This window comes from Megalobrama amblycephala, linkage group LG16, assembly GCF_018812025.1.
Source record: "Megalobrama amblycephala isolate DHTTF-2021 linkage group LG16, ASM1881202v1, whole genome shotgun sequence".
NCBI lineage: Eukaryota > Metazoa > Chordata > Actinopteri > Cypriniformes > Xenocyprididae > Megalobrama > Megalobrama amblycephala.
In genome coordinates, this window is record NC_063059.1 from 22170157 (window position 1) to 22195664 (window position 25508).

At 37.1% G+C, this 25508-nt stretch overlaps 1 protein-coding gene across 1 annotated transcript in view; it reads right to left on the minus strand.

The window, feature by feature from the left end:
- Positions 1 to 11982: 11982 nt before the first annotated feature.
- The window catches only part of sorl1 (sortilin-related receptor, L(DLR class) A repeats containing), a 63124-nt gene continuing 49598 nt past the window's right edge, over positions 11983 to 25508 (minus strand). Inside the window, exons 32-48 of the mRNA XM_048159919.1 lie at positions 24673 to 24828; positions 24348 to 24476; positions 24107 to 24233; positions 23604 to 23773; positions 23370 to 23482; positions 23188 to 23292; positions 23036 to 23102; positions 21444 to 21526; positions 21269 to 21356; positions 21005 to 21189; positions 18627 to 18746; positions 18374 to 18538; positions 18102 to 18276; positions 16044 to 16150; positions 15630 to 15828; positions 15324 to 15536; positions 11983 to 13974 (exon numbers count right to left, since the gene is read on the minus strand). Of these exons, the coding sequence (XP_048015876.1) occupies positions 13907 to 13974; positions 15324 to 15536; positions 15630 to 15828; positions 16044 to 16150; positions 18102 to 18276; positions 18374 to 18538; positions 18627 to 18746; positions 21005 to 21189; positions 21269 to 21356; positions 21444 to 21526; positions 23036 to 23102; positions 23188 to 23292; positions 23370 to 23482; positions 23604 to 23773; positions 24107 to 24233; positions 24348 to 24476; positions 24673 to 24828 (2270 nt within the window). The 3' untranslated portion in view covers positions 11983 to 13906. The remainder of the gene's footprint in view (positions 13975 to 15323; positions 15537 to 15629; positions 15829 to 16043; positions 16151 to 18101; positions 18277 to 18373; positions 18539 to 18626; positions 18747 to 21004; positions 21190 to 21268; positions 21357 to 21443; positions 21527 to 23035; positions 23103 to 23187; positions 23293 to 23369; positions 23483 to 23603; positions 23774 to 24106; positions 24234 to 24347; positions 24477 to 24672; positions 24829 to 25508) is intronic.

Consider the following 25508-nt stretch of genomic DNA (forward strand, 5'->3'; position numbering starts at 1 on the left):
ACATTGTTTGGGAGTGTTAAGTTCTTTTTATTTGTGATGTAATAGTTCACAGTAAGCTCACAGTTAGCACTACTAAGGAGTCCTGTTGCTAGGAGAGGAACTGCACCGTTCACTTCCATTGGCTGCGAGGACCTGCGAGCTTGTCCAATAAAAGTCACTACTAGACTTGGACAGTGTTGGCTATCCAGGCACAATTATATGTTAAAATAAGACTTTAGGGCAGATTTTTACAGGCAAACCTTTGTTGTTGTTGTTTTTTTCATTCACTGGTCAATTTTGAGATTTTGGTTTATTTTGCTTCCCAAGTTTGCTTTCAGACTAGTGGAAAGAAAACATCCAAAATATACATTTGAGCGTTTATTTGATTACATTTGATTTATTTGTGTATTTCAATTACAGTACATATCCTTAAAACCTGCACTGAGCCATAAATCTCCAGTGGCACTTACACCAAACTTTCCAGTTTTATTTCTCTATCTATTTTCTGAAGGTTTTTACTGAGGGGTTTGTTAATATATCATTCGCCTGGTTTATAGGCTAATTAAAACATAAAAACATGTTTTTTAATAGTTGTTGACAGCATTTTATGATTTATGGAGTGATAAAAAGAGATCTCCAAAGTACCCTCTGTCAAAATCTTTAACTCTAACCCCCTGGTTTCACAGATAAGGCTTAAGCCTAGTTCCAGACTAAAATGCATGTTTGAGCTGTTTTAACTGAAAGTAATTTGCACTGACAGATCTTAAAATATGTCAGTGCCATTGTTTTCTCTCAAGATATAGTTTTTTCTAAAGCCCGGGACACCAAGCTGACGAACGGCCGTCGAGCAACGAGTTAAGGCTCCAATCACCTCACGAAGATCCCCCCAAAAAAGTCAGGTGCCTCAGTGACTACTTCACTCTGAGAAGCTGTCAATCATGACGTCAAAACCTGCGTTTTTATAGCATCAAATATCTGAAACCACTAAAACTTATTTAAAGAACTAACACTTGAAATTATGGAAGAGGATTAGGGTCAAGCAATAATAAAAAATAAAACCATCTCGAGATTAAAGTTGTTAAATTTCGAGAAAGAACTCGTTAAATTTCGAGAAAAAAGTCGAAATAAAATGTTGAGAATAAACTCGTTAAATTTCGAGAAAAAAGTTGAGATAAAATGTTTAGAATAAACTCGTTAAATTTCGAGAAAAAACTCGTTAAATTTCAGGAAAAAAAGTCGAAATAAAAGGTTGAGAATAAACTCGTTAAATTCCGAGAAAAAAGTCGAGATAAAATGTTGAGAATAAACTCGTTAAATTTCAAGAAAAAAGTCGTTAAATTTCGAGAAAAAAAGTCGAAATAAAATGTTGAGAATAAACTCGTTAAATTTCGAGAAAAAAGTCGAGATAAAATGTTGAGAATAAACTCGTTAAATTTCGAGAAAAAACTCGTTAAATTTCGAGAAAAAAGACGAGATAAAATTTTGAAAATAAACTCATTAAATTACGAGAAAAAACTCGTTAAATTTCAAGAAAAAAGTCGAGATAAAATGTTGAGAATAAAGTCATTAAATTAACGAATTTATTCTCGTAATTTAACGAATTTGTTCTCGTAATTTAATGACTTTTTTCTTGTAATTTAATGAGTTTATTCTTGTAATTTAACGAGTTTATTCTCAACATTTTATTTCGACTTTTTTTCTCGAAATTTAACAACTTTAATCTCGAGATGGTTTTATTTTTTTTATTATTGCTTGGCCCTAATCCTCTTCCGTATGAAATAACACCAGCGTGATAAAAAAAGCTGCCTTAAATTACATTAACCGTATTTGAAAAAAAAATTTTTAAGTGTAAATTGATTGTTTAGTAGGCTATGTCTCGCATCCCATTACATTTCGTGGAGAGGGCAGGGTTTATGACCTATACTTCCAGCCACCTGGGAGCAATCGAGATGCTTTGGCTTCACTTTTCAGGACTCGGTTTGGTTCTGCACCGTTGGCTCTAGTCAGATGCCAATTCAGCATGTAAAATCGGCGTCGGGTCGTCGGGCGAGAGAGAGAAATCTGTTTGGCTGTTCAGTTTAGTGAATGAGTCGAAGCGCGAGAATAATAGCAAACAGTTAGCAAACAAGTCAAGGCGGTACAGACAGAAGGCTGTTCTAATTTTACGTCATGTACCTGAGTGTTCCCGGGCGAATGCTTAATATTAATGTGAGCCAAGTGGAATATGGAAATTGATCAGCATTAATGATATTCAAAATGGTAAGCACGTGCTGCTTTGTTTACGGTTTGTGTATTTGCAGCCTGCAATACAAGTGTTGTGCCGAATTCTGACCCCCGCCAAATTATTACCCCCTAGTATCTGCTTGTTAAGTCATGACGTAAGGAACGCCGTTTCCGGGTCCAAGCCTCGACTCATTTCACTTGAGAATGCCATCGACGGCCGTTTATGAGCGCTATTTATTCCTATTAAACATCAATCATTTTAAAAAGTTAAACATTTTAAATACTTACAGTCTACACAACAGTCTCCGTGCTCACAGCGTCACAGACATTAATATTTTAACGATTTATAAAAGATGAATCGTTGTCTGGCCGTCTGGAATTTTGGTGTGGAGATAAAGGTTATGATTATACTTTTTTGGAAGTATTACACCACATCGTGTGTGTATATTAGCACCGTTTGTTGTTTTCTTGTGGTATGAGATAGAGCGTTAGGACCCGGAAGCGCTGCCGCGTGATGTCAGACTTAACAACCGAATTGGTAGGTTTAGGATTAGGTGTGGGGTTAGTATTAGGCAATCAGGGAGCAACTTTAACGAGGTGGGTAATAATTTGGCAGGGAGTCGAAATGCGGCACAACAAAGATGATCGTATATGAGTTTTAGTATAGATAAATTATATAAACTAATGATTTTTACAACAGAATGTATCAATACTGAACTTACTTAAGGTGGACATCACACTATTTTCTTCTAGAGCTGCTGAGCAGCCAAAATTACGTCCTTTCTATCTCTGTAAAGCTACTTTGACACAATCTGCTTTGTAAAAAGCGTTATAATAAAGATGACTTGACTTGACGAGCCAAACATACAAAATACAGATATTTATCTAGGCCAACAACTTTTTGACATGACCTGCACATAACCACAATATATAAATATCTAGTACCTTAGTGGAAAACAACTGAACTGACCTAAGTGCCGCGGCAGGAATGTTAACTTGTGCTCGTGAGAGAGAGACATTCTCCATGATGATTGGCCGAGAAGAATTAAAGGGATAGTTCACCCAAAAATAAAAATTCTGTCATCATTTACTCACCCTCAGGTTGTTCCAAACCTGTATAAATTTCTTTATTCTGTTGCACACAAAGGAAGATGTTTTGAAGAATGTGTGAAACTGAACAGTTCTGGAGCACCATTGACTTCCAAAGTATTTTTTTTCCCTACTATGGAAGACAACGGTGCCCAAAGCAGCCCGGTTACAAACTTTCTTCAAAATATCTTCCATTGTGTTCAGCAGAACAAAGAAATTTATACAGATTTGGAACAACTTGGGGGTGAGTAAATGATGACAGAATTTTCGTGTTTTTGGTGAACTATCCCTTTAAGGTGGGATGAGATTGAAGACATGCCTCCATGTTCTACTTACAATCATGATGTAAGGATCCACAGCTATATCAGTGAGTATATAAGTCCTGTGAATACAACGACATTCATTTGAAGTGTCACAAAATTCTGAAATTATCGTACATTGTGGGATTTTTTTCATTACTGATCGCACATCGTACAGAGGTCAAAATTATCGTACAAATACGATAACTATCGTACAAATACGATAACTATCGTACGTCTGTCATCACTGGTTTGGTGTGTCCCAACCTTAAGGCATGTTTATGAAAGCCACTTAAATGCCCTAATTGAACAAAGGTATAATCCTGGCTTAATCTAAGCCCTGTCTGTGAAACCAGGCCTAATAGTGAACAAAATGAAACAAGAATTTTTAACCAGCATTTCCAATTTCCAGGATTCTGTTCTGAAAATGTATTCAAATTTGTGCATATTTAATTAGATAAAGCCACATTTGCTTATTTAAACATAACATTTCAGAAAACTCATACATGTAGATGGTCAAAATTTGACATGAAATGGGGAGGGAAATGTGGTGATATAAAATATTGGGTGTTTCAAAGCAATTTCCAAGCAAATCCATGGAAAAGCATTTTCTCCATCTCTTATACTCCCAAACCCAATGCCAAATCCTTTCAGACTTGCACTTAATGCCCTTTAGTTGGTGTTGTGACAGCAGAGCTCCCAATCACAAGAATTTATATGAAAGGGTCAAGGAAGTTATATTGCTCTTGAGCCGAGAACAACCGCCTCCAGCACTAGGCACAGAAGGAAGTCGTGGCCCGTGAGACGACGGGCCAAATCCCTGTCAGAATCACTGAAAGTAATTTATATTTAGATTTGAAAATGTAAAAGAAAAAACCTTTTTCCAGATCCACTTAAACTGACATAACACAGAAGGACTCCTATAAAATTAGCCCTACAAGACTTACTTGGTAATTTCTTGTGCCAGACCAGCACTTGACCTTCTTCTGCACCTGCCAGGTGACCTTTCACCTAGGAGCTTGCGGTTCAAGAGGCTCCTGGTGTTTTATGGCAGCTGACACAGGACTGGATGAGCACACAAACACAGGACACTTATACAGGCACACAGGGACCATCAGGCCTGTGGAAAGAGGTCGGGACTCTGTTAAAACACCAACCATCAGAACATCTGAACAGGTGCTTCATTTCTGCAATATGAATGAGATTGTTCTCAATCTCTCCTCCAATATTTTATATAAAAATACATCCAAATGTTTTATTACAAACCACTGAAATAGTGTTCATGAATTATGCACTTTAAATAATTACTGCTGACAATAGCATGTAATAATTGTAAAAAAAAATGTAAGTAAAAAACTGGAAAACTATTAAACTATTCTATAATCATACAACGTTCAGAATTTGATAAAAGCTAAGAGATCACAGATCACATGCTGGTCTGGTAATAAACATTTTACTGCTGGTAAAGGTATTACAGATAAATATTATTAAATAATATAATTATTATTTTTATTTTGAATCTCTATACATCAAAATATTATTAAAAATCATTACAATGGTGTGCATAAATGTTTGTTGAACTGTTAGTATTATTTGACAACATTTAAGTAAAAAAAAAAAAAAACATTAAATAAATTAAATTAAGCCCAATTAAAAATAAACCATACAATATTCATGATATGGTGCAAAGGTTACATCTCTCAAACCCTAAAAATATCTAACAGCTGTTTTCATAAATAGATACTTTTTTTCTTATTAATTTTTTAATTGTGACATTGTTTATTCTCAGATCAAAAACATTAAAAGCAAAGGTATCTGTAATGAAATGATGAAAGCTGTTGAAACACGATCTGCACTCTAAGAAAGCCGTTTTGCTATTTCCTCTCTCGAAAAGTGGCCAAACAAGGAAAGGAAAAAGCATCACAGATGAAGTGAGATACACTGTTCATTTGTGTTTTGTTCTGGTGCACCCACTGCTGGTGTTTCCTTTTAAATGTACTGTTTTTAGTCATCTTTATGATACTTTTGCCCTGAATGTTGTTCATAATCATAGAATTATTTCTGACAAACAAAAAACAATGCACATTAAAATCCACAAAATTTTAAAGGGTCATTAATTACTCACCCTCATGTCGTTCCACGCCTGTAAGACTTTCGTTCATCTTCGAACCACAAATGAAGATCTTTTTAATGTCCCTCCATTGACAGCCTACACAACTACCAATTTCAAGCCCCAGAAAGGTAATAAAGACATCATTAAAGTAATCCATCCAAGCCCTCAGATTTCATCAAAAAGATCTTCATTTGTGTTCCGAAGATGAGCAAAAGTCTTACGGGTGTGGAACGACATGATGTTGAGTAATTAATGACAGAATTTTCATTTTTGGGTGAACTAACCCTTTAAGTGTCAACATTTAAGCAGGAACAGAAAATAAGACATTTCCACTTTTTCAGAGGATCTATTTTTAGACCTGGACCTTTCTGTCTGACCTTTTCTCTAAAGACACAGATCCATTACCACATTGACCTCATGTAATTGTTTGTCCCAGTGCTGCTTTGGCATTGTAAAACTTAACAGTCCTTATCTGTACACACTAGACAGCAACCATCAATTACCTTCCCATTACAAACATCAAAGAGGCCACTACATTACGGTGACATGCGTGTGGCATCAATGGAAATCTGCTCAAAAATCATCAGTTTAGGAATATTTTAAGAGTTTGAGTTTTCTAATAAAAGAGAGCAAACAGCTTGTCAGCTAATAAACCTTAAGAAATATTGAATGTCAAAACAAAATTTAAAAAAAATGTCTTCTGTTTACTGTTGGTAAAGGTATTATACAGATAATATTAAATTTAATTAAACTATATTTAGTTTCATGACAACTGAAACTTTAGATAAAACATTTTCAGTCATCTACAAATTTGATTGAATTATACAAAAATATGCATATCTGTGCAAAGTGTGCAAAGATTAAGACATTAAGATTTTGTTTTGTTTTGCATTTTCACTCTGTTTAATTGCCTAGCTATGAAGAATTTTGTATTTTGGGATTTGTATAAATAGAATAGAACAGATTGGTTGACACAAAGCACCAAAGTTCATTTTATACTCTTATTCTTTTATACTCTTATTCTTTTGGTGTAGTTGTTCTCACCAAAAAGAAGGAATATAAGTACAGTAAATAAGCAAGTAACATAATTGAGTGAAGGAGAAACAGTAAATTGAGACATGAGAGACATCTGCTGGTGGATAAGGGATGCTGCATTATGATTTAGACTTTCAGTCGCATTTTAACATTTCATGTCGTTTGCTTATTTATTGTTACACTGTCATTGTCACATGCTAAACTCATTCTAGAACCCAGAAACAGCTGCCTGAATGCCTGAAGGGCTATATTTAAAAACAAACATAAATAAAAACATACATAAAACAAAGAGAGAGAAAAAAAGCAAAATATATTTTGCATAAAGAAAATAAATCTTATTTTTGAACAAAAAAAAAAAAAGAAAATCTAAAACATTTAACATTTAGATTGAAATATTTCTATTATATAAATATTAATTTAGACAAAAATAAACAAATAAATAAATAATTGTGGTAGGTTAGGTTAGGGTAGAGTGGGGGAAAATGCCCCCTTGGGGTAAAAAAATAACTTTTGTTCCCCACCCTACCCTATTTGTTGTGCTGTTTTATACAGCTATGAAATGATGTTTCTCATCACTGTTTAACAAAATGGCCCTCATGATCTTCAATTAGAGTCGCTATTTTGGCGTATCCATGTTTAATTAATCAAAGCTGAATTCTTCTGACAAATACAGGTTAAAGTTTCTGAATAGATGCCTTGTCAGATAGAGAGCGGCTCATTGATGAAACACTCTCTGAAGCGTTCAGCTGTGAAACCGCGAGCTGCGCGCTCACCGTGACGTCATGAACGCAACAGCCCTCCATCTGTGTTGGAGGAGTTTGTTGTGAGGATAAATAAAGATGGCAAGTTCAAATAAACAGAGACAGGAACATGCCGCACATAAAGACATCCCACCTCTATAAACATGTCTAATTGTGGTTCAAATAAAGCCCACACATCAATAAACACCGGGCAAAAGGGCCAGAGGCTGAGGCAAGGAAATGGAGCAAACTGTTTTCTGTAGGTTTACTTATTTTTAGAAATGTCTTTTATTTTATATAATGTGTAATCAAGTATAAATAAGTTGATTTGAGTCAAATTTTTGGGATATTCCTAATTATTCCTTAATTATGGCAAATTACTAAAGTCAGCATGATAGTCTTTTCTTGATTTTGTTTCATTGGGAATTGATTGGATGGTTTGATAATTGTGGTGCAGGGATGACATATTTTTGTAGGCCAACCCGGAAGTTAGCATCACCCTAGTTCCCTCGACAAAAACCCAATAGGATTTTTCCATTAGCTTTTGGATTATCACAGAAAAGGTTTGTGACTAACAAAACCTCTTACACGTTTTGTTAATTGTAATATCTTCACAAATGAACACAACTTTTATGAATAGGGACTGGAGCTTTCAACCTTAAAATGGAAGTGCAGGCTATGGAAGAGTATAGCTGCTACGTAATAAAATCTGAGTGCATTAAGTGTCCAACATTCCACACTTTATTTTTTCCCGTTAATTTAGTGCATCATCTGGGTATTTAAAGTGCACTTTTTCTTTTGGGAATTTTCAGTGTGAACAAACTAATCGCACTATTTATACATTATACTGGGACCAGGGTTGCCAGGTTTTCACAACAAGACAAGCCCAATTGCTCCTCGAAACTAGCCCAAACTAGTAAAAAATCACGTTCCGGGAGGTAAAATTCGCTTTTTTGGCGGGGCTCCCCTGGCAAAATTTGCATTCCAGAGACTAAATATCACGTTATTTTGGGTCAATTCAACCTGTGGACATGAAAAACAACCCGCGGCAACAGTGAAAAGTAGCCCAATTCCGTGGGAAAACCGCAGACTTGGCAACACTGACTGGGACTCAGCATAGACGGGTTTCCGTGCAACGTCATCACAGAGATGTGTGCGCAACTAGGGGGCAGAAAGCAATTGTCTCACCATTACTGAGAGTTAATTTCTTAATATAATCGGTCGAGTTCGCGCTACGTAGGCTTACAAAGTAATTGATGCTAGCCATTTCCTCACTGTCACACACCTAGCTAGCTGTCACAGGTCTCATGTCTTGTACAGTATGTTTACAGTATCAAATTTCTTTCAAATGTGGCTTAGCCTTGTAAACATTTAGGATAGAAAGGCTCAACAACCAACAAAACCAGGCAAGTTCATAAATTCAGGGTATGTCAGGACTTTTTGATTAGCAAACTTAGTTGGACAATTTCATTCGAGACCCCATGACTAACATTACTTAGCCTGCTAGTCAGCTAATGTTTTACATAATGTTATATTAATATGCAAATGAAACAAATGATCCAACTCTGAAAATTGCAGTTTATTATTGAGTCAACAACAGTTTACAAACAATGTGAAATCTATGCTAATTACAATGGTTGATTAACGTTACGATCTTCTACAGGTCAGGTGTTATGTCCAGTTCTGCATAACATCACATGCCAAGAACTGCATGCACCTCCAAGTACTGTTTAAAAACGATATAATATTATTTGTGGGGTTCATTCATAGTGATAAATAATAAAGCAGAACAGATGTTAGGCTACCTGCAGAGATCTGCATCCACCTCTTTTCTCAGCAAAAATGACTATAACCTCCCGTGAGGTGCATGCAGAACTCGGGACGTTAACGCGAAAAAGCTTAACGTGGCTTAATTTACTAAGAAAGTGTTATTAATAAACCAAACTTAGTAAACACTATATCAATAAAGCATACTATGTACAGAAAAGCAGATAAGCCCATAATATGATATATTAATATAAGTCTAAGGTGTCCCCTGAATGTGTCTGTGAAGTTTCAGCTCAAAATACCCCATAGATTTTTTTTAATTCATTTTTTTAACTGCCTATTTTGGGGCATCATTAACTATGCACCGATATATAGGTTGCGGCCCCTTTAATTCTCGTGCTCCCCCTCCCCCGGAGCTCGTGCTTGCCTTGAACAGCGTAAACACAGTTCACACAGCTAATATAACCTTCAAAATGGATCTTTACAAGATGTTCGTCATGCATGCTGCATGCATACATCGGATCATGTGAGTATTGTATTTATTTGGATGTTTACATTTGATTCTGAATGAGTTTGATAGTGCTCCGTGGCTAACGGCTAATGCTACACTGTTGGAGAGATTTATAAAGAATGAAGTTGTGTTTATGAATTATACAGACTGCAAGTGTTTAAAAATGAAAATAACGACGGCTCTTGTCTCCGTGAATACAGTAATAAACGATGGTAACTTTAACCACATTTAACAGTACATTAGCAAAATGCTAACGAAACATTTAGAAAGACAATTCACAAATATCACAAAAAATATCATGATATCATGGATCATGTCAGTTATTATTGCTCCATCTGCCATTTTTTGCTATTGTTCTTGCTTGCTTACCTAGTCTGATGATTCAGCTGTGCACAGATCCAGACATTAATACTGGCTGCCCTTGTGTAATGCCTCGATCATGGGCTGGCATATGCAAATATTGGGGGCGTACACCCCGACTGTTACGTAACAGTCGGTGTTATGTTGAGATTCCCGTGGAAGGTCTTTTAAACAAATAAGATTTATATAAGAAGGAGGAAACAATGGAGTTTGAAACTCAGTGTATGTCTTTTCCATGTACTGAACTCTTGTTACTTAACTATGCCAAGGAAAATTCAATATTTAATTCTAGGGCACCTTTAATTCCAGTTCTGAAGAGTCAAAACTGCAAAATAGATATCTGGAATTGGAATTTTGACTAGTCAAAACTAAATTAGGAGTAGAGCCAGGGGCATTAAAGGGTTAGTTCACCCAAAAATGAAAATTCTGTCATTTATTACTTACCCTCATGTCATTCCACACCCGTAAGACCTTCGTTAACCTTCAGAACACAAATTAAGACATTTTAGTTGAAATCCGATGACTCAGTGAGTCCTCCATAGGGAGCAATGGACATTTAATTCCTCTCTCAAGATCCATAAAGGTACTAAAAACATATTTAAATCAGTTCATGTGAGTACAGTGGTTCAATATTAATATTATAAAGCGACGAGAATATTTTTGGAGCGCCAAAAAACAAAATAACGACTTATTTAGTGATGGCCGATTTCAAAACACTGCTTCATGAAGCATCGGAGCATAAATGAATCAGTGTGTCGAATCATGATTCAGATCGCGTGTCAAACTGCCAACGGCTGAAATCACGTGACTTTGGCGCTCCGAACAGAAGATTCGACACACTGATTCATCTGTGCTCCGATGCTTCATGAAGCAGTGTTTTGAAATCGGCCATCACTAAATAAGTCGTTTTTTAGTTTTTTTTTGGCGCTCCAAAAATATTCTAGTCGCTTTATATTATTAATATTGAACCACTGTACTCACATGAACCGATTTAAATATGTTTTTAGTACCTTTATGGATCTTGAGAGAGAAAATGTCCATTGCTCCCTATGGAGGCCTCACGGAGCTATCGGATTTCAACTAAAATGTCTTAATTTGTGTTCCGAAGTTGAATGAAGGTCTTACGGGTGTGAAACGGCATGAGGGTGAGTAATAAATGACAGAATTTTCATTTTTGGGTGAACTAACCCTTTAAACACTGAAACGGCTTGCCATACCGATCGGTGTGCACAGCGCCGCTTCAAAGTCGAACAGTCTTACTCATGCATGCGTATTCAAACGGTAACTGTTACGTCCTAACATTTCCAGAATCGTCTTGGCGCATATTTGGAGAGCGAGATGGTGCACCCTCATTTTTCCTGCATCCTTTTTGAAAGCCTCGTCACATACATGGTTACGCCTACGTTGTTATCAAAACAACCCATGCAGATAGGTTGGCTATGTCTGGGCACACAAATCTTATTTGAACACTTGCAACCTAAAGATCTGAAATTTAGGTCTGTACCTCTATCTCACAAAACCATCATATGGCTAGCCAACTTTTTATCCGCTTTATGTTTTCTTTTACTTTTTTTCTTTTGCGCTGGTCAGACCCAGCCAGTCAATATTCACTTTCATTACATAGCCATTAGCCAGTATATTCTTCAAAAATTCACCTTTTTTTCCATCGAAGAACGTCATACAGTTTTAGAATGACAGTAAGGTGAGTAAATTATGAGAAAATGAATTATCCCTTTCTTTTAACACGTCTAAGGGCAAAAAAACAAAAAATCTATGGCTGCAAGCTTTAAAAAGTGCTAAATTGGCTTGAATGCTGTGTCTCAACTATGGGAAGTCATTCCCCACCACTACACAAAGCAAGAGAAGTCAGATTCAACAGTTTTCCACATTTATTTCAGCATAAGTGGTTCATAAAACATCTCATACTGTACCACTTAAAAGATTCTTATCTTTAAAACCCTCAGTAGGCAGGCAAGATCAAATATTTAAACATGGCGGTGTCCAATGTCACTGCTATGTAAAAATGTTTACATCTTATTAACCAATAAACAAATGGTTGCAATAAAGAATACAAACAAGACAAAAAAATGGTGGCTCAGGATTCACACAAGTGCTGCACTGGAACTTTTAAAACATTATACAGTGGTAATTCACAATATGTCGATACACATTTCTTATCGGACTATTCCCATCTTTATACAATTTTCATCTTTTTACTCATTTAAATTTTCTGTGAGCGTGTGCATGTGTGATCGCACTGACATACTGCTACATAATTTACTCAGTGTGTTGTAATAAGGCAATGTGGTACTTAAAGAAATACAATTTCACTAAAAACAGCCGCATCTACCATCTGAACAGTTTTGTTTAATGCCAATTAACAATGGGAGAGAGTATCATTAATAATGACCACAAGCATATGAATGTAAACTGGCCATAAACCTCATTTAAAATCCTTGAACACAAAGAAGTAGGGGGTAGACCACAACTATTTTGCTTTTTTTTCCTGGTCACCTCAATTCAAGATACAAAAAAAAAGAAGAAAAAAAAATACATTCATAAACAAATCTTTTAAGCAACACCCGCAATTCAGTTAAAATGAAACATGGATTTAACACATGTACCTCTTCACAACTGTTCAGGAAGGCAAGACGTCTGCTCTACCCTCTCTTTTTCTTAAGCTTGGCACAAGAGACTAAGATGAAGCCTTCTGGTTTCGTTAAGACGAGAGCTGCACAGGCTTCACTGCAATATGGAACTACTGTACAGCACAATAGTCTCCGAATTAAACACACTGCACTGCCTGTGGCAGTGTGACTGATATCGCTGGTACATCTACTTTAACCCAGTTCCCTGAGAACACTAAAGGACTAAAACCATGGCAGCACACAGGATATGCAATAATATTCTTTGCTAGATAAAATGCGTAAGATAAATCAAAGGAAAAAAAAGCATACAGTGAACAATCAATTTTTATGGACTGAGCATGTGATTCAATGTTGACTACACTCAAATAACTGTTATCATCATAATTTTGGTCATTCTTTTCTGAAAATAGCTGATAAAACAACCAAAATAGGCTACGATTTTCACATTTTCAAAAAGCAGAGGGAATCAAACCTATTGCTGAGCAAGGAAATTAACAAATGGATGCAAAGTGTAAACAAGGTACCATGGACAAATGCAGGCCTACTGACATAAAGTGACACAAATCGAGCATACAGTATGCAACAAAAAAAATCGGATCATGTGCAATTTACTGTTAAGAGCCTACGTACCGCCTTCCCTTTTTATCAGCATTCATTGGTCCATTTTTCATTTGTACACATATGAGGTTTGCTTTTTATTTTTTTATTTTGTGTGTTTTTGCACTGATGTACCCATATCTAGGTGCTTGTTTTGGCTTAAAGCAAATGTAATGCTCGTGTGAGAGTTTGTACAATAAGGGTCTTTTCCCTGTTCAGTAAGTCTGCTGATCAGCTGACAAACTCCTTCACAGTTTGCTTCAGTTAATGCCTACAAAGTCCAATACCCACATATATTATATATAAAAAATAAGTTATTGCGCATCCGAAAAAAGTGCATCTTATATTTAAAAATATCTCTTTCGCTCCATGCTTTCTTTTCTTCCACGGGGTCCAGTAACACAAATCCAGCGTTTTTCTAAGTGACAGGGGGGTCAAGAGGAACGGACCTCTGCAGCTTGAAGGTGTGCCGGATGGGCACGTAAGAAAACATGATGAGGAAGTGGAGTGGGAAGTGAAGGAGGAGGAGAGAAAGAGTTGTCCAGCTATGCAATCACCATGGGAACGTCATCCGAAAAGCCACTGATCATCGGAGCATCTTCATCATCGTCACCTTCAGAAGAGAGGGAATGAAGAAACAACATTAGCAGCTAATTTTCATATTGTGGAAAAGTTTGTGTACTTAATAAAGTGAGCTGAAGTGAACTAAACATAATTCATGTGACCTGAAATTAATTGAAAGTGACCTGAACTAAGCTGAACTGAAATCAAGTAATTGCAACTTAAACTGAATTGAAGTGAACAGAACTGTACTGAATTCAGTTGAACAAAGAGCTGAAGCGAACTAAATGGAAATTAAGGGTGTGTTCACACATGTAGTTCGCTTTGCTTGGTTTGTTTGGTCCAGAGCAAAAAACAACAACAAACATTTAGTCCTGGTCCGATTAGCATTCAGATTGGCATTTTTAACACTGAACCTAAAGATACAGAACCTAAAGGCACAGGCATATAATCACAACCTGATTGGTCAGTTTTTATGTTTTTTGAGATGGAACTTGACGAACATCCAAAACGATGCTATGTGCCGGGCTAAATGCACTCGTTGCATGTGCGTAGCCTACATATGATGGTATTTTGACCAGCTGAGAACGAAAAACCACACACAAACGAAGATCTGCTGCATGGAGACGTGGTTCTGACACCTGTACCGAACTATGAAAGGCACCATCATGACTATGACAAGATAAAATGGGTATACATGAGCATTCTGTCCTTTTTAGGGTCGCTGTTGTCTTTGGTCCGTGTTGCATTCATATATCATTCATACCACACCAGGGTTCATTTGGAAGTGGACCGAGACCCATCTTTTCAGCCGTCTCTGCCCATTTGTTTGGTGCGCACTAGGGTTTAGATGGCAGCATTCACACTTATTCAAATAAACCGCACTAACAGAGCAATTGCACCAGGGTTTGTTTTAATTGAAAAAAACATGCCAAGTGTGAACACACTCTAAATAAACTTAAATGAAGTAAACTGAATCGAAGTGACAGAATTTAACTGAACTGATTTGGAAAAACTGAACACACAACTGAAGTAAACTGAAGTGAACTGAACTAAAATGAAGGGAACTGAACTAAACTGAATTACAATGAACAGAACTAAAAGTAATTTGATTTAAACAAGTGAACTAAAGTAAACTGAGCTAAACTGAACTGAAATACAATGAATTGAACTGATCTAAAAACAAACTGAAGTGAACTGAATTTAAATGGAGTGTAGTGAGCTGAAATAAAATGAAGTGAACTGAAACCAGAGCTAAACTGAGAACTGAAATAAAATGAAATGAACTGAAGCCAACTGAACTAAACTGATGTGAAGTTAACTACAGTAAATTACACTTCTCTGAAGTACACTGAAGCAAAATAGAGATTTCATGAAAGGTATGAGTCAGGCTGGTCTTACCCAGCTCATCTCCTGAGGAGAAAATGGCAGAGCCCAGACGAGAGTTGTAGTGGCTGTTAGCGAAGGCGGTGAAGCTGTGCTGTAGCCGACGGTGTCTGAGATAAAGTACCACCAGCCCTCCACACACACCCACCAACAGCAGGAACAACACTGGAACAACCACCGCCGCCATGTCCTCGGATTTACCCGACTGAGATTCGGCATCATTTGGCCCTGAAAGATGACAAATGTGTGTCAGCATCAATGTCTGGCCAAACAAATAGCCACAGAGATAGACGCAAAAATGTTTAGTGTAAAAGCTCATGCCTGCTGCTTTGCCCAGTTCGTCATATAACAGCACAGCCGCCTCTCCACACAGCTGGTTGTTGAGCAGGCAGCGCGCCCGCACTGAGAACGTGTAGTTATGGCCCACCAACAGGCTGTTGATCCTGAAGAACGTCTCCGTTGTGTTACCCAGACACATAGTGGAGTTGGTGACACTGTCATGCACATACACCTCATAGCCCTGAAGAGTCAAGCGATCATTAATGAACCCGTTTCACATGTAAAACAAAAGGAAATGGAAAAGGCCAAAAGGAAAGTTGTTTCAAACATTTTTTTGGGGGGTGGATAATGTGCACCAATAAATCATACACAATAAAAACAGAAATGTTAATTGAGTAAATAGAGTCAATGTGGATTTCATGTTGACTTTAAAGGTATGTAAAGGTGGTTTCTAACCCTGCTTTCATTGAAGGTCCGATCCTTCACAGCCAGGCTCTTCCAGAAGAGAAACACATGATCCTGTTCTTCTATGATTTTGAGGGCCTCAGGTGCAGGCAGAGGAACTGTGTGGACAAATATATGTTTAGAGCAAAAACAGCATGAAATAACAAATTTTTTTACTTTAGCAGAAATACACTGCCGTTAAAAAATTTGGGGTCAGTATTTTTTTTTTTTTTTTTTTTTTTTTAATTGATACTTTTATTCAGCAAAGATGCATTAAAATGGTCAAAAGTGTTAATACATTTATAATGTATATATTTCAAATAAATGCTGTTCTATTCAACTTTCTTATCATAAAAGAATAAAAATATTAAGCAGCACAACTGTTTTCAACACTGATAATCATAAGAAATTATTCTTGAGCACCAAATCAGCATATTAGAATGATTTCTGAAGGATCATGTGACACTGAAAACTGGAATAATGATGCTGAAAATTCAGCTTTGCTATCATAGGAATAAATTACATTTGAAAATATATTAAAACAGAAAACAGTTCTATTCTAATAATATTTCACAATATTACCGTTGTTACTGTATTTTGATTTTGACTTCTGGCCGGTGGTGTAATGATAGGAAGAGGATAAGAGGATTTGGTTAACAAATAGTTTTAATGAGCATTTGTGCCCTTAATATTTTTTAAAATGTAGAAACTGTGTTATAAAAGCAATAAAGCACTCGAGGCTCTGCTATATCGTGGGTTGAAGAGGTTATAGCACTTCACTGTGTGCCATAATATATAATGGCCTCTCATACCATAATTAACATAATAAAGTGTAAACACTATACAATTAATATTAACATATTAAATATACAGTACAGTCCAAAAGTTTGGAACCACTAAGATTTTTAATGTTTTTAAAAGAAGTTTCGTCTGCTCACCAAGGCTACATTTATTTAATTAAAAATACAGTAAAAAACAGTAATATTGTGAAATATTATTACAATTTAAAATAACTGTTTTCTATTTGAATATATTTCACAAAGTAATTTATTCCTGTGATGGCAAAGCTGAATTTTCAGCATCATTACTCCAGTCTTCAGTGTCACATGATCCTTCAGAAATCATTCTAATATGCTGATCTGCTGCTCAAGAAACATTTAATGTGTACAATTGTACAAAATATTTGTGTACAATATTTTTTTTCAGGATTATTTGATGAATAGAAAGTTCAAAAGAACAGTGTTTATCTGATGTAACATTATAAATGTCTTTACTGCCACTTTTGATTGATTTAATGCATCCTTGCTGAATAAAAGTATTCATTTCTTTAATTTCTTTTCAAAAAAATAACAATAAAAATTCTTACTGACCCCAAACTTTTGAACGGTAGTGTATAATGCTACAGAAGCTTTGTATTTCAGATAAATGCTGTTCTTTTGAACTTTCTATTCATCAAGGAATCCTGAAAAAAAAAGTACACAACTGTTTTCAACATTGAAAATAATCATAAATGTTTATTGAGCAGCAAATCAGCATATTAGAATGATTTCTGAAGGATCATGTGACACTGAAGACTGGAGTAACGATGCTGAAAATTCAGCTTTGCATCACAGGAATAAATTACTTTGTCAAATATATTTAAATAGTACACAGTTATTTTAAATTGTAATGATATTTTTTACTGTATTTTTAATTAAATAAATGTAGCCTTGGTGAGCAGACGAAATTTCTTTTAAAAACATTACAAATCTTAGTGGTTCCAAACTTTTGGACTGTCCTGTACTTAGTGTTACACTTTTTCAGTGGCACCTGCAGCTATATGCAGAGTATATATACGAGTACTCTGACTGACCTGTGAAATGGTTTCCGTGAGAATATTTCAGCAGTTATGCGTGTCCTGTATTAAACTGAATTAATAATTTTTCGATTCAGTTCCTTCTTTTCGGTGAATTGGACAAATGCATTTGCATTTGCCAAAAAACCTGTGAGTGCCGTCACTTAAAATCCTGCAGGCGCCCATGACATTTTTTATAATACATTGTTTTAAGGCAAGAAAATAGATGACTATACCTGTGTTGAGTGTGTAGCTGGCCTCTTTGCTCATGTTGAGCAGCCTGATGGTGATGCTATAGCGTCCTCCAGGCTCCAGGCCCTTCAGCGTGTACTCCACCGTGTTGTTTTGAGTGTTCACCTTATAGTCCCACTCTGTTTTACGAACCGTATCTCTCACGTGTACTGCATATGTCTGATATATATATATACACAAAGATGTTTGAAACACCCCATCTGACATAAATTAAACTAAATTATGAAAATGTTTTATATTGACTTTGTGGTCATACCAAAGGACTGCTGGGAGAATCGTATGGCGGTTGCCACTTCAGAGTGGCCTGTGTCTTATCCACTCGCACTTTGTGCAGGTTTCGAGGTGGAAGTCGCTCATTGGGGATCATCTTCACTACAGCATAGTCTGATGGAGGACCAAGGTATGGAGAGACCGCCCTCACCTGAACAACACACACATGGTCACTTCATCTGGACATTATGGTCCCAAAGTGGATCTCCAAAGTAAGAAGCAAGAGGGTGGATACTAACCAGGAAGAGGTACTGCTCATCGCTGTCAACGAACACAGTCAGACTGGTGGAGGTGGTATTCAACCTGTGAGGTCTGCGGTACAGATCCAGGAAGGAGGTGGCGTAGAACACTCCATACATCTGCGAAAACAAACACATAAAGATGGTTTCTCACTAGCCACTTTTCAGCTTAGCTGCGTGGTCACATCAGCAAAAAAGGTCCATTATCTATTGCCAATAGTGTAGAAATGTATGAAGAATAAGCTCACACAGAAGTCACTTTCAAACCAAGCAGCTAAGGTTAAAGAAACACTCCACTTTTTTGGGAAAATAGGCTCATTTTCCAACTCCCCTAGAGTTAAACAGTTGAGTTTCACCGTTTTCAAATCCATTCAGCCGATCTCCGGGTCTGGCGGTACCACTTTTAGCATAGCTTAGCATAGTTCGTTGAATCTGATTAGACCGTTAGCATCTCGCTCAAAAATGACAAAAGAGTTTTAATATTTTTCCTATTTAAAACTTGACTTTCTGTAGATGATATTACACAGCGTCTCTCACAAATGTCTCCATGGTTGCAAGACACACTCCCTGTGCAAGCAGGGGGTCAAAGGCGCTGCGTAATATCATGGTACTGCAGCAAAGTTCCTTGATTATTACGCCGGAATGAGAGTATAGTTCTTAGCCATATCGGCCTAGAAAATTGCAATTTTTCATTTTCCGTCGGTCTTAGTACACAATGTAACTACAGAAGAGTCAAGTTTTAAATATGAAAAAATATCGAAACTCTTTGGTCATTTTTTTTAAGCGAGATGCTAACGGTCTAATCAGATTCAATGAACTATGCTAAGCTATGCTAAAAGTGGTACCGCCAGACCCGGAGATCGGCTGAATGGATTCGAAAACGGTAAAACTCAACTGTTTAACTCTAGGGGAGTTGAGCCTATTTTCAAAAAAAGTGGAATGTTCCTTTAAGGACAGGTTTGGTGGTATGGTTAGGATTAAGGGTGGGTTAACAGGTAAGGGAAAGATCAACAACAGTGTAATTACAGACACAATTACAGTAATTAATTACAGATGTAATTACATTCAGGTATTTTTTTTTTTTTAAATATAAGTAAAATGTAAAAATGTATCTACACAATAAGTACATTTAATAAGTACATTTAAATCTCAGCACACACTAGTTAAAGAGATAGTTCACCCAAAGATGAAAATTATCCCATGATTTACTCACCCTCAAGCCATCCTAGGTGTATATATAGGTGTATCTTCTTTCAGATGAACACAGATATGTTTAAAAATATCCTGGCACTTCCAAGCTTTATAATGGCAGTGAATGGGAGGTGAGATTTTGAAGCCCAAAAAAATGCATCCGTCCATCATAAAAAATAATCCATACGGCTCCAGGGGGTTAATAAAGGCCTTCTGAAGCGAAGCAATGCTATTTTTTTTAAGAAAAAATATCCATATTTAAAACTTTATTAACTATAATAACTAGCTTTCGGCAGCCGTATGCATCAATTTGAGGCAGAAGAGTGACCCATGACTGGACGCATGAAAAATCACGGAAGCGCAGATGATGGAGCAAAACAAACACCGGTCACAAATTAGAAGTCGAAAATTAGAAATTTTAAAGACAAGTGTCAGAGGAATTCGATATAAGAGAAGAGAAGCTTGAGTTTGTTGCCCAGCCCTATTTGTTTGAACCACAAGAGGTGTCTAAGTTTATGATACTCCTACATCTGACGTCATACACTGCGTCAGGAGTTACTCTTGTGGTGCAAGTCGACTATCACAGTATGTGTTTTCATGCAGTAAGCGTTGTTTGCCGGATGCTAGTTATTTTAGTTTATAAAGTTTTAAGTATGGATATTTTTCTTTAAAAAACCCATCGCTTCGCTTCAGAAGGCCTTTATTAACCCCCTGAACCCACCTGGATTATTTTTATAATGGATGGATGCATTTTTTTGGGCTTCAAAATCTCACCCCCCATTCGCTACCATTATAAAGCTTGGAAGAGCCAGGATATTTTTAAATATATATTTGATTGTGTTCATCCGAAGGAAGATAATCATATACACCTAGGATGGCTTGAGGGTGAGTAAATCATGGGATTATTTTAGGTGATCTATCCCTTTAATATAAAGTGGGAAAAATGAGTGCTTTACTTGATATCATATCTTATAGTATTTATAGTTCTCTTTTATTTTCATACATTAAAATACATAAACGTGAGTCTGAGCCTTGAACATGAGCAAAATCTACATAGTGAACTTTTTCACCCTCACACGAAACTCCCGAAAGCACAAATTCCCATTGAAATGACTGGATTTCGCCCTTGAAATTTCCCCTATAAATGTGACCGCACATGTTTATTAAGCATTTATAGTTAGTCTCACCTCAGCTTGAGGGCTGGTCCAGTTGCAGGCTACAGCGGTCTGGTTGAGCGATTTGGCCTTTAGTGACGGCTTGGCAGGTCTTGTGCCTTTGGTCTGCTGGCGGGACAAAGCAGTAGGACTGTCTCCATCCTCCGTGTGAGCCCACACCGCCACCTCATACGCTGTCCCTGCTGTCAGGTTAGTGGCTATACAGAAAACAGCACACGCATTGTATCGTCTTGCAGAAATGCTGGTGGGATGTTTGATGACTGTGAAATGTTTTACCTCTCAATGTTCCTGAGACAGTGTAATTCCAGCTCTCCTTCACATGTTCATCAAATACCCAAGAAATAACGACAACATAGTGCTTCACCTAACAGAGAGAGAGCTCAATATTATATTTACATTCAAATGAGAATGTAACACAAACCCAGCATCAAGAAAAAACAATCCGACCAACCTGGACCTTATAATCATTAGTGATGGACAACGTCATTGAGTCTTCTGTGATGCTGGTGATCACAACATTAGGAGGAGAGAGAGCTGAAAAACACATTATTAAAGAGTCATGAAACATTTCAGAATTTTTTGTCAAAACATTCAAATAGACATAACTAGATGTTTATGCAGTATAAAAAAAAATGGTAGGGTTATATTTCCAGCAAAATATCTTTATCGTTATATATAGTTACCCGTCTACTCTGACAAGATCATTGAGATATACTGATATAATGTGAAAAGATTTTATAGGATTGATAAGACTTTGATCATACCGCCAATCTTTATTAACAGATACGCTACTGTTTAAAGGTTTGGGTCAGTTTTTCTTTCTATTCATTCTATTCAATCATCCTAAAAATGATTCAGCATCTGATAAACATTGATACTAATAAGAAACGTTTCTTGAGCAGCAAATCAGCATATTAGAATGATTTCTGAAGGATCATGTGACACTGAAGCCTGGAGTAATGATGTTGAAAATTCAGCTTGGTGAGCACAAGAGACTTTTGAACCCAAACTTTTGAAGGGTAGTGTATATACATGTTCCATATCATGTTAAAATCCTTTATTTTTTAATTGATTGCTAGTATGTGTTATTTTGAATGCCTCATAATTATTTATGAGACTGTATTATCCTATATGGAAGCCTTGTCTCATTATTATTCCTGATACCACATGACTTTTCCAGTGATATTAAATTACAGATACATATTGACCTGTTTATATTTATGCTGAAATGAGAGTTTACATGACACTCAATCGGTTTCAACCATCCTATCCACCTTTTTCCTGAATGCGGAAGTCTCGCCCAACTATAAATAAATAAACAGAATTATCCATGACATTTCCCGTCTCCTGTGTTTCTAGTCAAAATAGAGTATTTTCCAAGCTGATAATGTGAAAACGTTTTTAAAAAGCACATGGCTCCAAAGTGCGCAATAACCATCTTTTGTCAGTGCCTCGCCCGTCAAAGTTTAATGAGTGCGTAGATGACATGAAGCTGCCCGAAGTTAGCTATATTTAAAACAGATGGGCGCTTGTATCCTACTTACAGCTCCCGACTGTTTGGGGGAAGGGCACATATAACTTTTATGGGGAGTATCTTACCTTAAGAGCCATGCTCGTTTTCTCTTGTCAGTCTTTGGCATAAAATGCAAGGCATATGGCACCATATATGGACATTCTTTTCAGATTTTCTGGTGCTCAAAACACATACTTTCCAGGAACTTCTTCAGTTTATTGCTGTTGTTGTAGCAGTCAACAACAGCACAGCTTAACCCTGTGCTCATTTTAATTTTTTTTAGTAATGTTCAAAAATTTCCAGTTTAATTAATTCAGTTGCTTTTTTTTTTTTTTACCCCGTTGTAACAATGGGTTCCTATGGAGACCGGAATAGGACAGCATGCAAAAACAAAAGTTTGAATCCATCATGCGCTCATCGTTTGCTCAGGAAAAAGGTGGATAAGATAAAACACTTGAGTGGAAATGTCCAGCAGGGGGAGTCAGCACTCTTCTGTGAAGATGTCAGTTGCTTTTACATAGTTTCATTACCTTTTTGAGGAGTTATGGATTTAATTTCTGTCCAGTTTCCAACACCTCTGCTTGTGACGGCAGCCACCTGAGAAACAAGAGATGAAGACAGGTTAGATGAACTGATCTAGATGATCACTAGAAGTTCACATAAAACAACTTCAGTGCCTCACCCTGAATCCGTAGAGCAAGCTAGGCTGCAGGTTCTTCACTTCTGCTTTAGTGCTGGTGCTGCGCTGGGAAAACCACTCTGCACTGTCCTTTTCCCTGTACTCCACCTGCACAACACACACAGCCAGTTAGATGCGAGTAGGTGTTGATAAATGCTATAAAGAACTGAAGGCTTCTTCCTCACAATATACTCTCTGATGAGTCCATGTGCTTTATCAGGAGGGTTCCAGGAACACAGTACCGTCCCGTCCTCAGCGTTGTCACAGCTCAGCTGCAGATGCTGCGGTGGGTCTGGCACTGCCATACAAACACAGTCGTTTGACACAATGAAGCAACAGGAGACAAACATATCCCTTCCATGTAAATCTGAGTTGCTCTGTAAGTAATTTTAGTGACCGTGCTGCTAATTTAGACTTACATCCTTCTGGTGTGCGTAGTGTGAGAATTTCATTGGTCCTGTGCTGTTTGCTGAGACACTGAGTCTGAACCTTCACCTGGTAGGTGGTGTCCGGCATCAACACGGTCAAAATGGCGCTGCCCTTATTGCTGTTTGTGTCCATGGACGTCCACTGCTGGACACCCACCTGCCTAGAAAATAAATACAAGCTTTGTTATTGTTCCTTGTGGACTCTGGGTCTGTTCGAGCTTCTGTGATTATATTTGATACCTACATTTGTTGATTGATTTTAACACTATAAACATACAAGTATTGGATCAGGACTCGGTATCGGCAGATATTTAATATTAAATGAATCGGATCGGATCAGGGGCACAAAAAACTCAATCGGGATATCCCTATTTCAAAACAAATCAAAAAGATTAAGTGGTCTGTAATTTTTTTATTCAAAGTTTAAATGGTCCACCACCTGGAAAAAGCTTAAAAGCCTCAGGTGTCGATGAAAGCTACATTTAAATGAATACCTGAAGTAGATGACAAAAGAGCAGGATGATGGAGGCATATTTTTGGGTCTTGACCAGGTGAGCGTCACAGCACCAGAGAAGTTGGCACTCCACTGTAGATTTTGAATCTTGTACACCAGCAAATCACCTGAGAAATGTAAAATCGGCATGAACAGTTAGACTAGTCTTAATAGTCTTACTGTGGTACAATGCAGTCTGATTTCAATAGCAGATACACCATGAACGTCTCTCAGTGTCTCACCAGTGCAGTTGTCCTCGTCACTTCGGTCAGAACAGTCTATGAAGCCATCACACCTCTCGCTGTTCAGCACGCAGGCCTCGCCGTCCGCACAGAGAGTACCGTTTACACAGAGCAACGGACCACGAGTGGCTGAAATATAACACAGAGTTAAGAAATAAATGCTTCAGTTAACTTATTTTGCAGGTATGTGAAGGCATTTTCAGGTGAGGCTAAGCAGTGTAACAGTGTTTGTGTTATTTTAGTTTTAATGACTTTATTTCTAAACTAAAATGAGGAAAGCGATAATAAAGAGTGAGTAGGTGTGTCCAAATCTTATGACACTTACGACAGTTGGCCTCATCAGATCCATCCTGGCAGTGAGGGTGTCCGTCACAGCGCTTCCAATCAGAGATACAGGTCGGAGGCTTCAGGCACAGGAACTGATCTTTAGTGCAGCGGCCTGACGGAGGAACAGTTGCCACCGGAGTCACAGAGCCTTTGACTAAGCAAAAGACAAAAAACAACATAAACCAAAATGATAAGCCATAAAAAGAGGCAAGGGTTAAACTTCTTTCAGATATAAATCCCCCTATGTGAACTGGGTTTTTTGTTTTCATTCATCAAATCTTAGAGGCTTCTTACTCACGGCACTGAATAAGTTTTAATATACTAGCTTTTCTAATAATTATTCAGTTGAGATTATTTACAATTTTGAGAAATTCACATACAATTGAGAACTTCATAAAATCGATGTGTACGGGCTGTCTGCCGGAAGCTAGTTATTATAGTTAATAAAGTTTTAATATCCTTGCTCTGTCTTCTATCATTTGCTGTGCATATTTGTGATGACGTAAGATGAAATGCGCCAGGGTTTGATAGAATCAAGTTGAGCGTGTAACCAGACGAATGCCTCGGGGGGCATCCGGAAAATATTGTGCTCGGACTCGGATCACAGCAAACATGCCCAGTGTGAAAGCCCCCTTAGAAATTCACTTATGTATTAGTATCTTCCTTCTATCTTTTAATGCTAGGGTCATTATTATTGAGTGACAACACTTATAATATTAAATTAATTCATAAGCTCTGGGAAAATGAAAGGTGGCACTCTGGGACTGTCTTATCACCCATTAAGCCAGTTTGAGCTGAAGAGCGTGAATTTGCATGTATGAACATGAGTGCCAA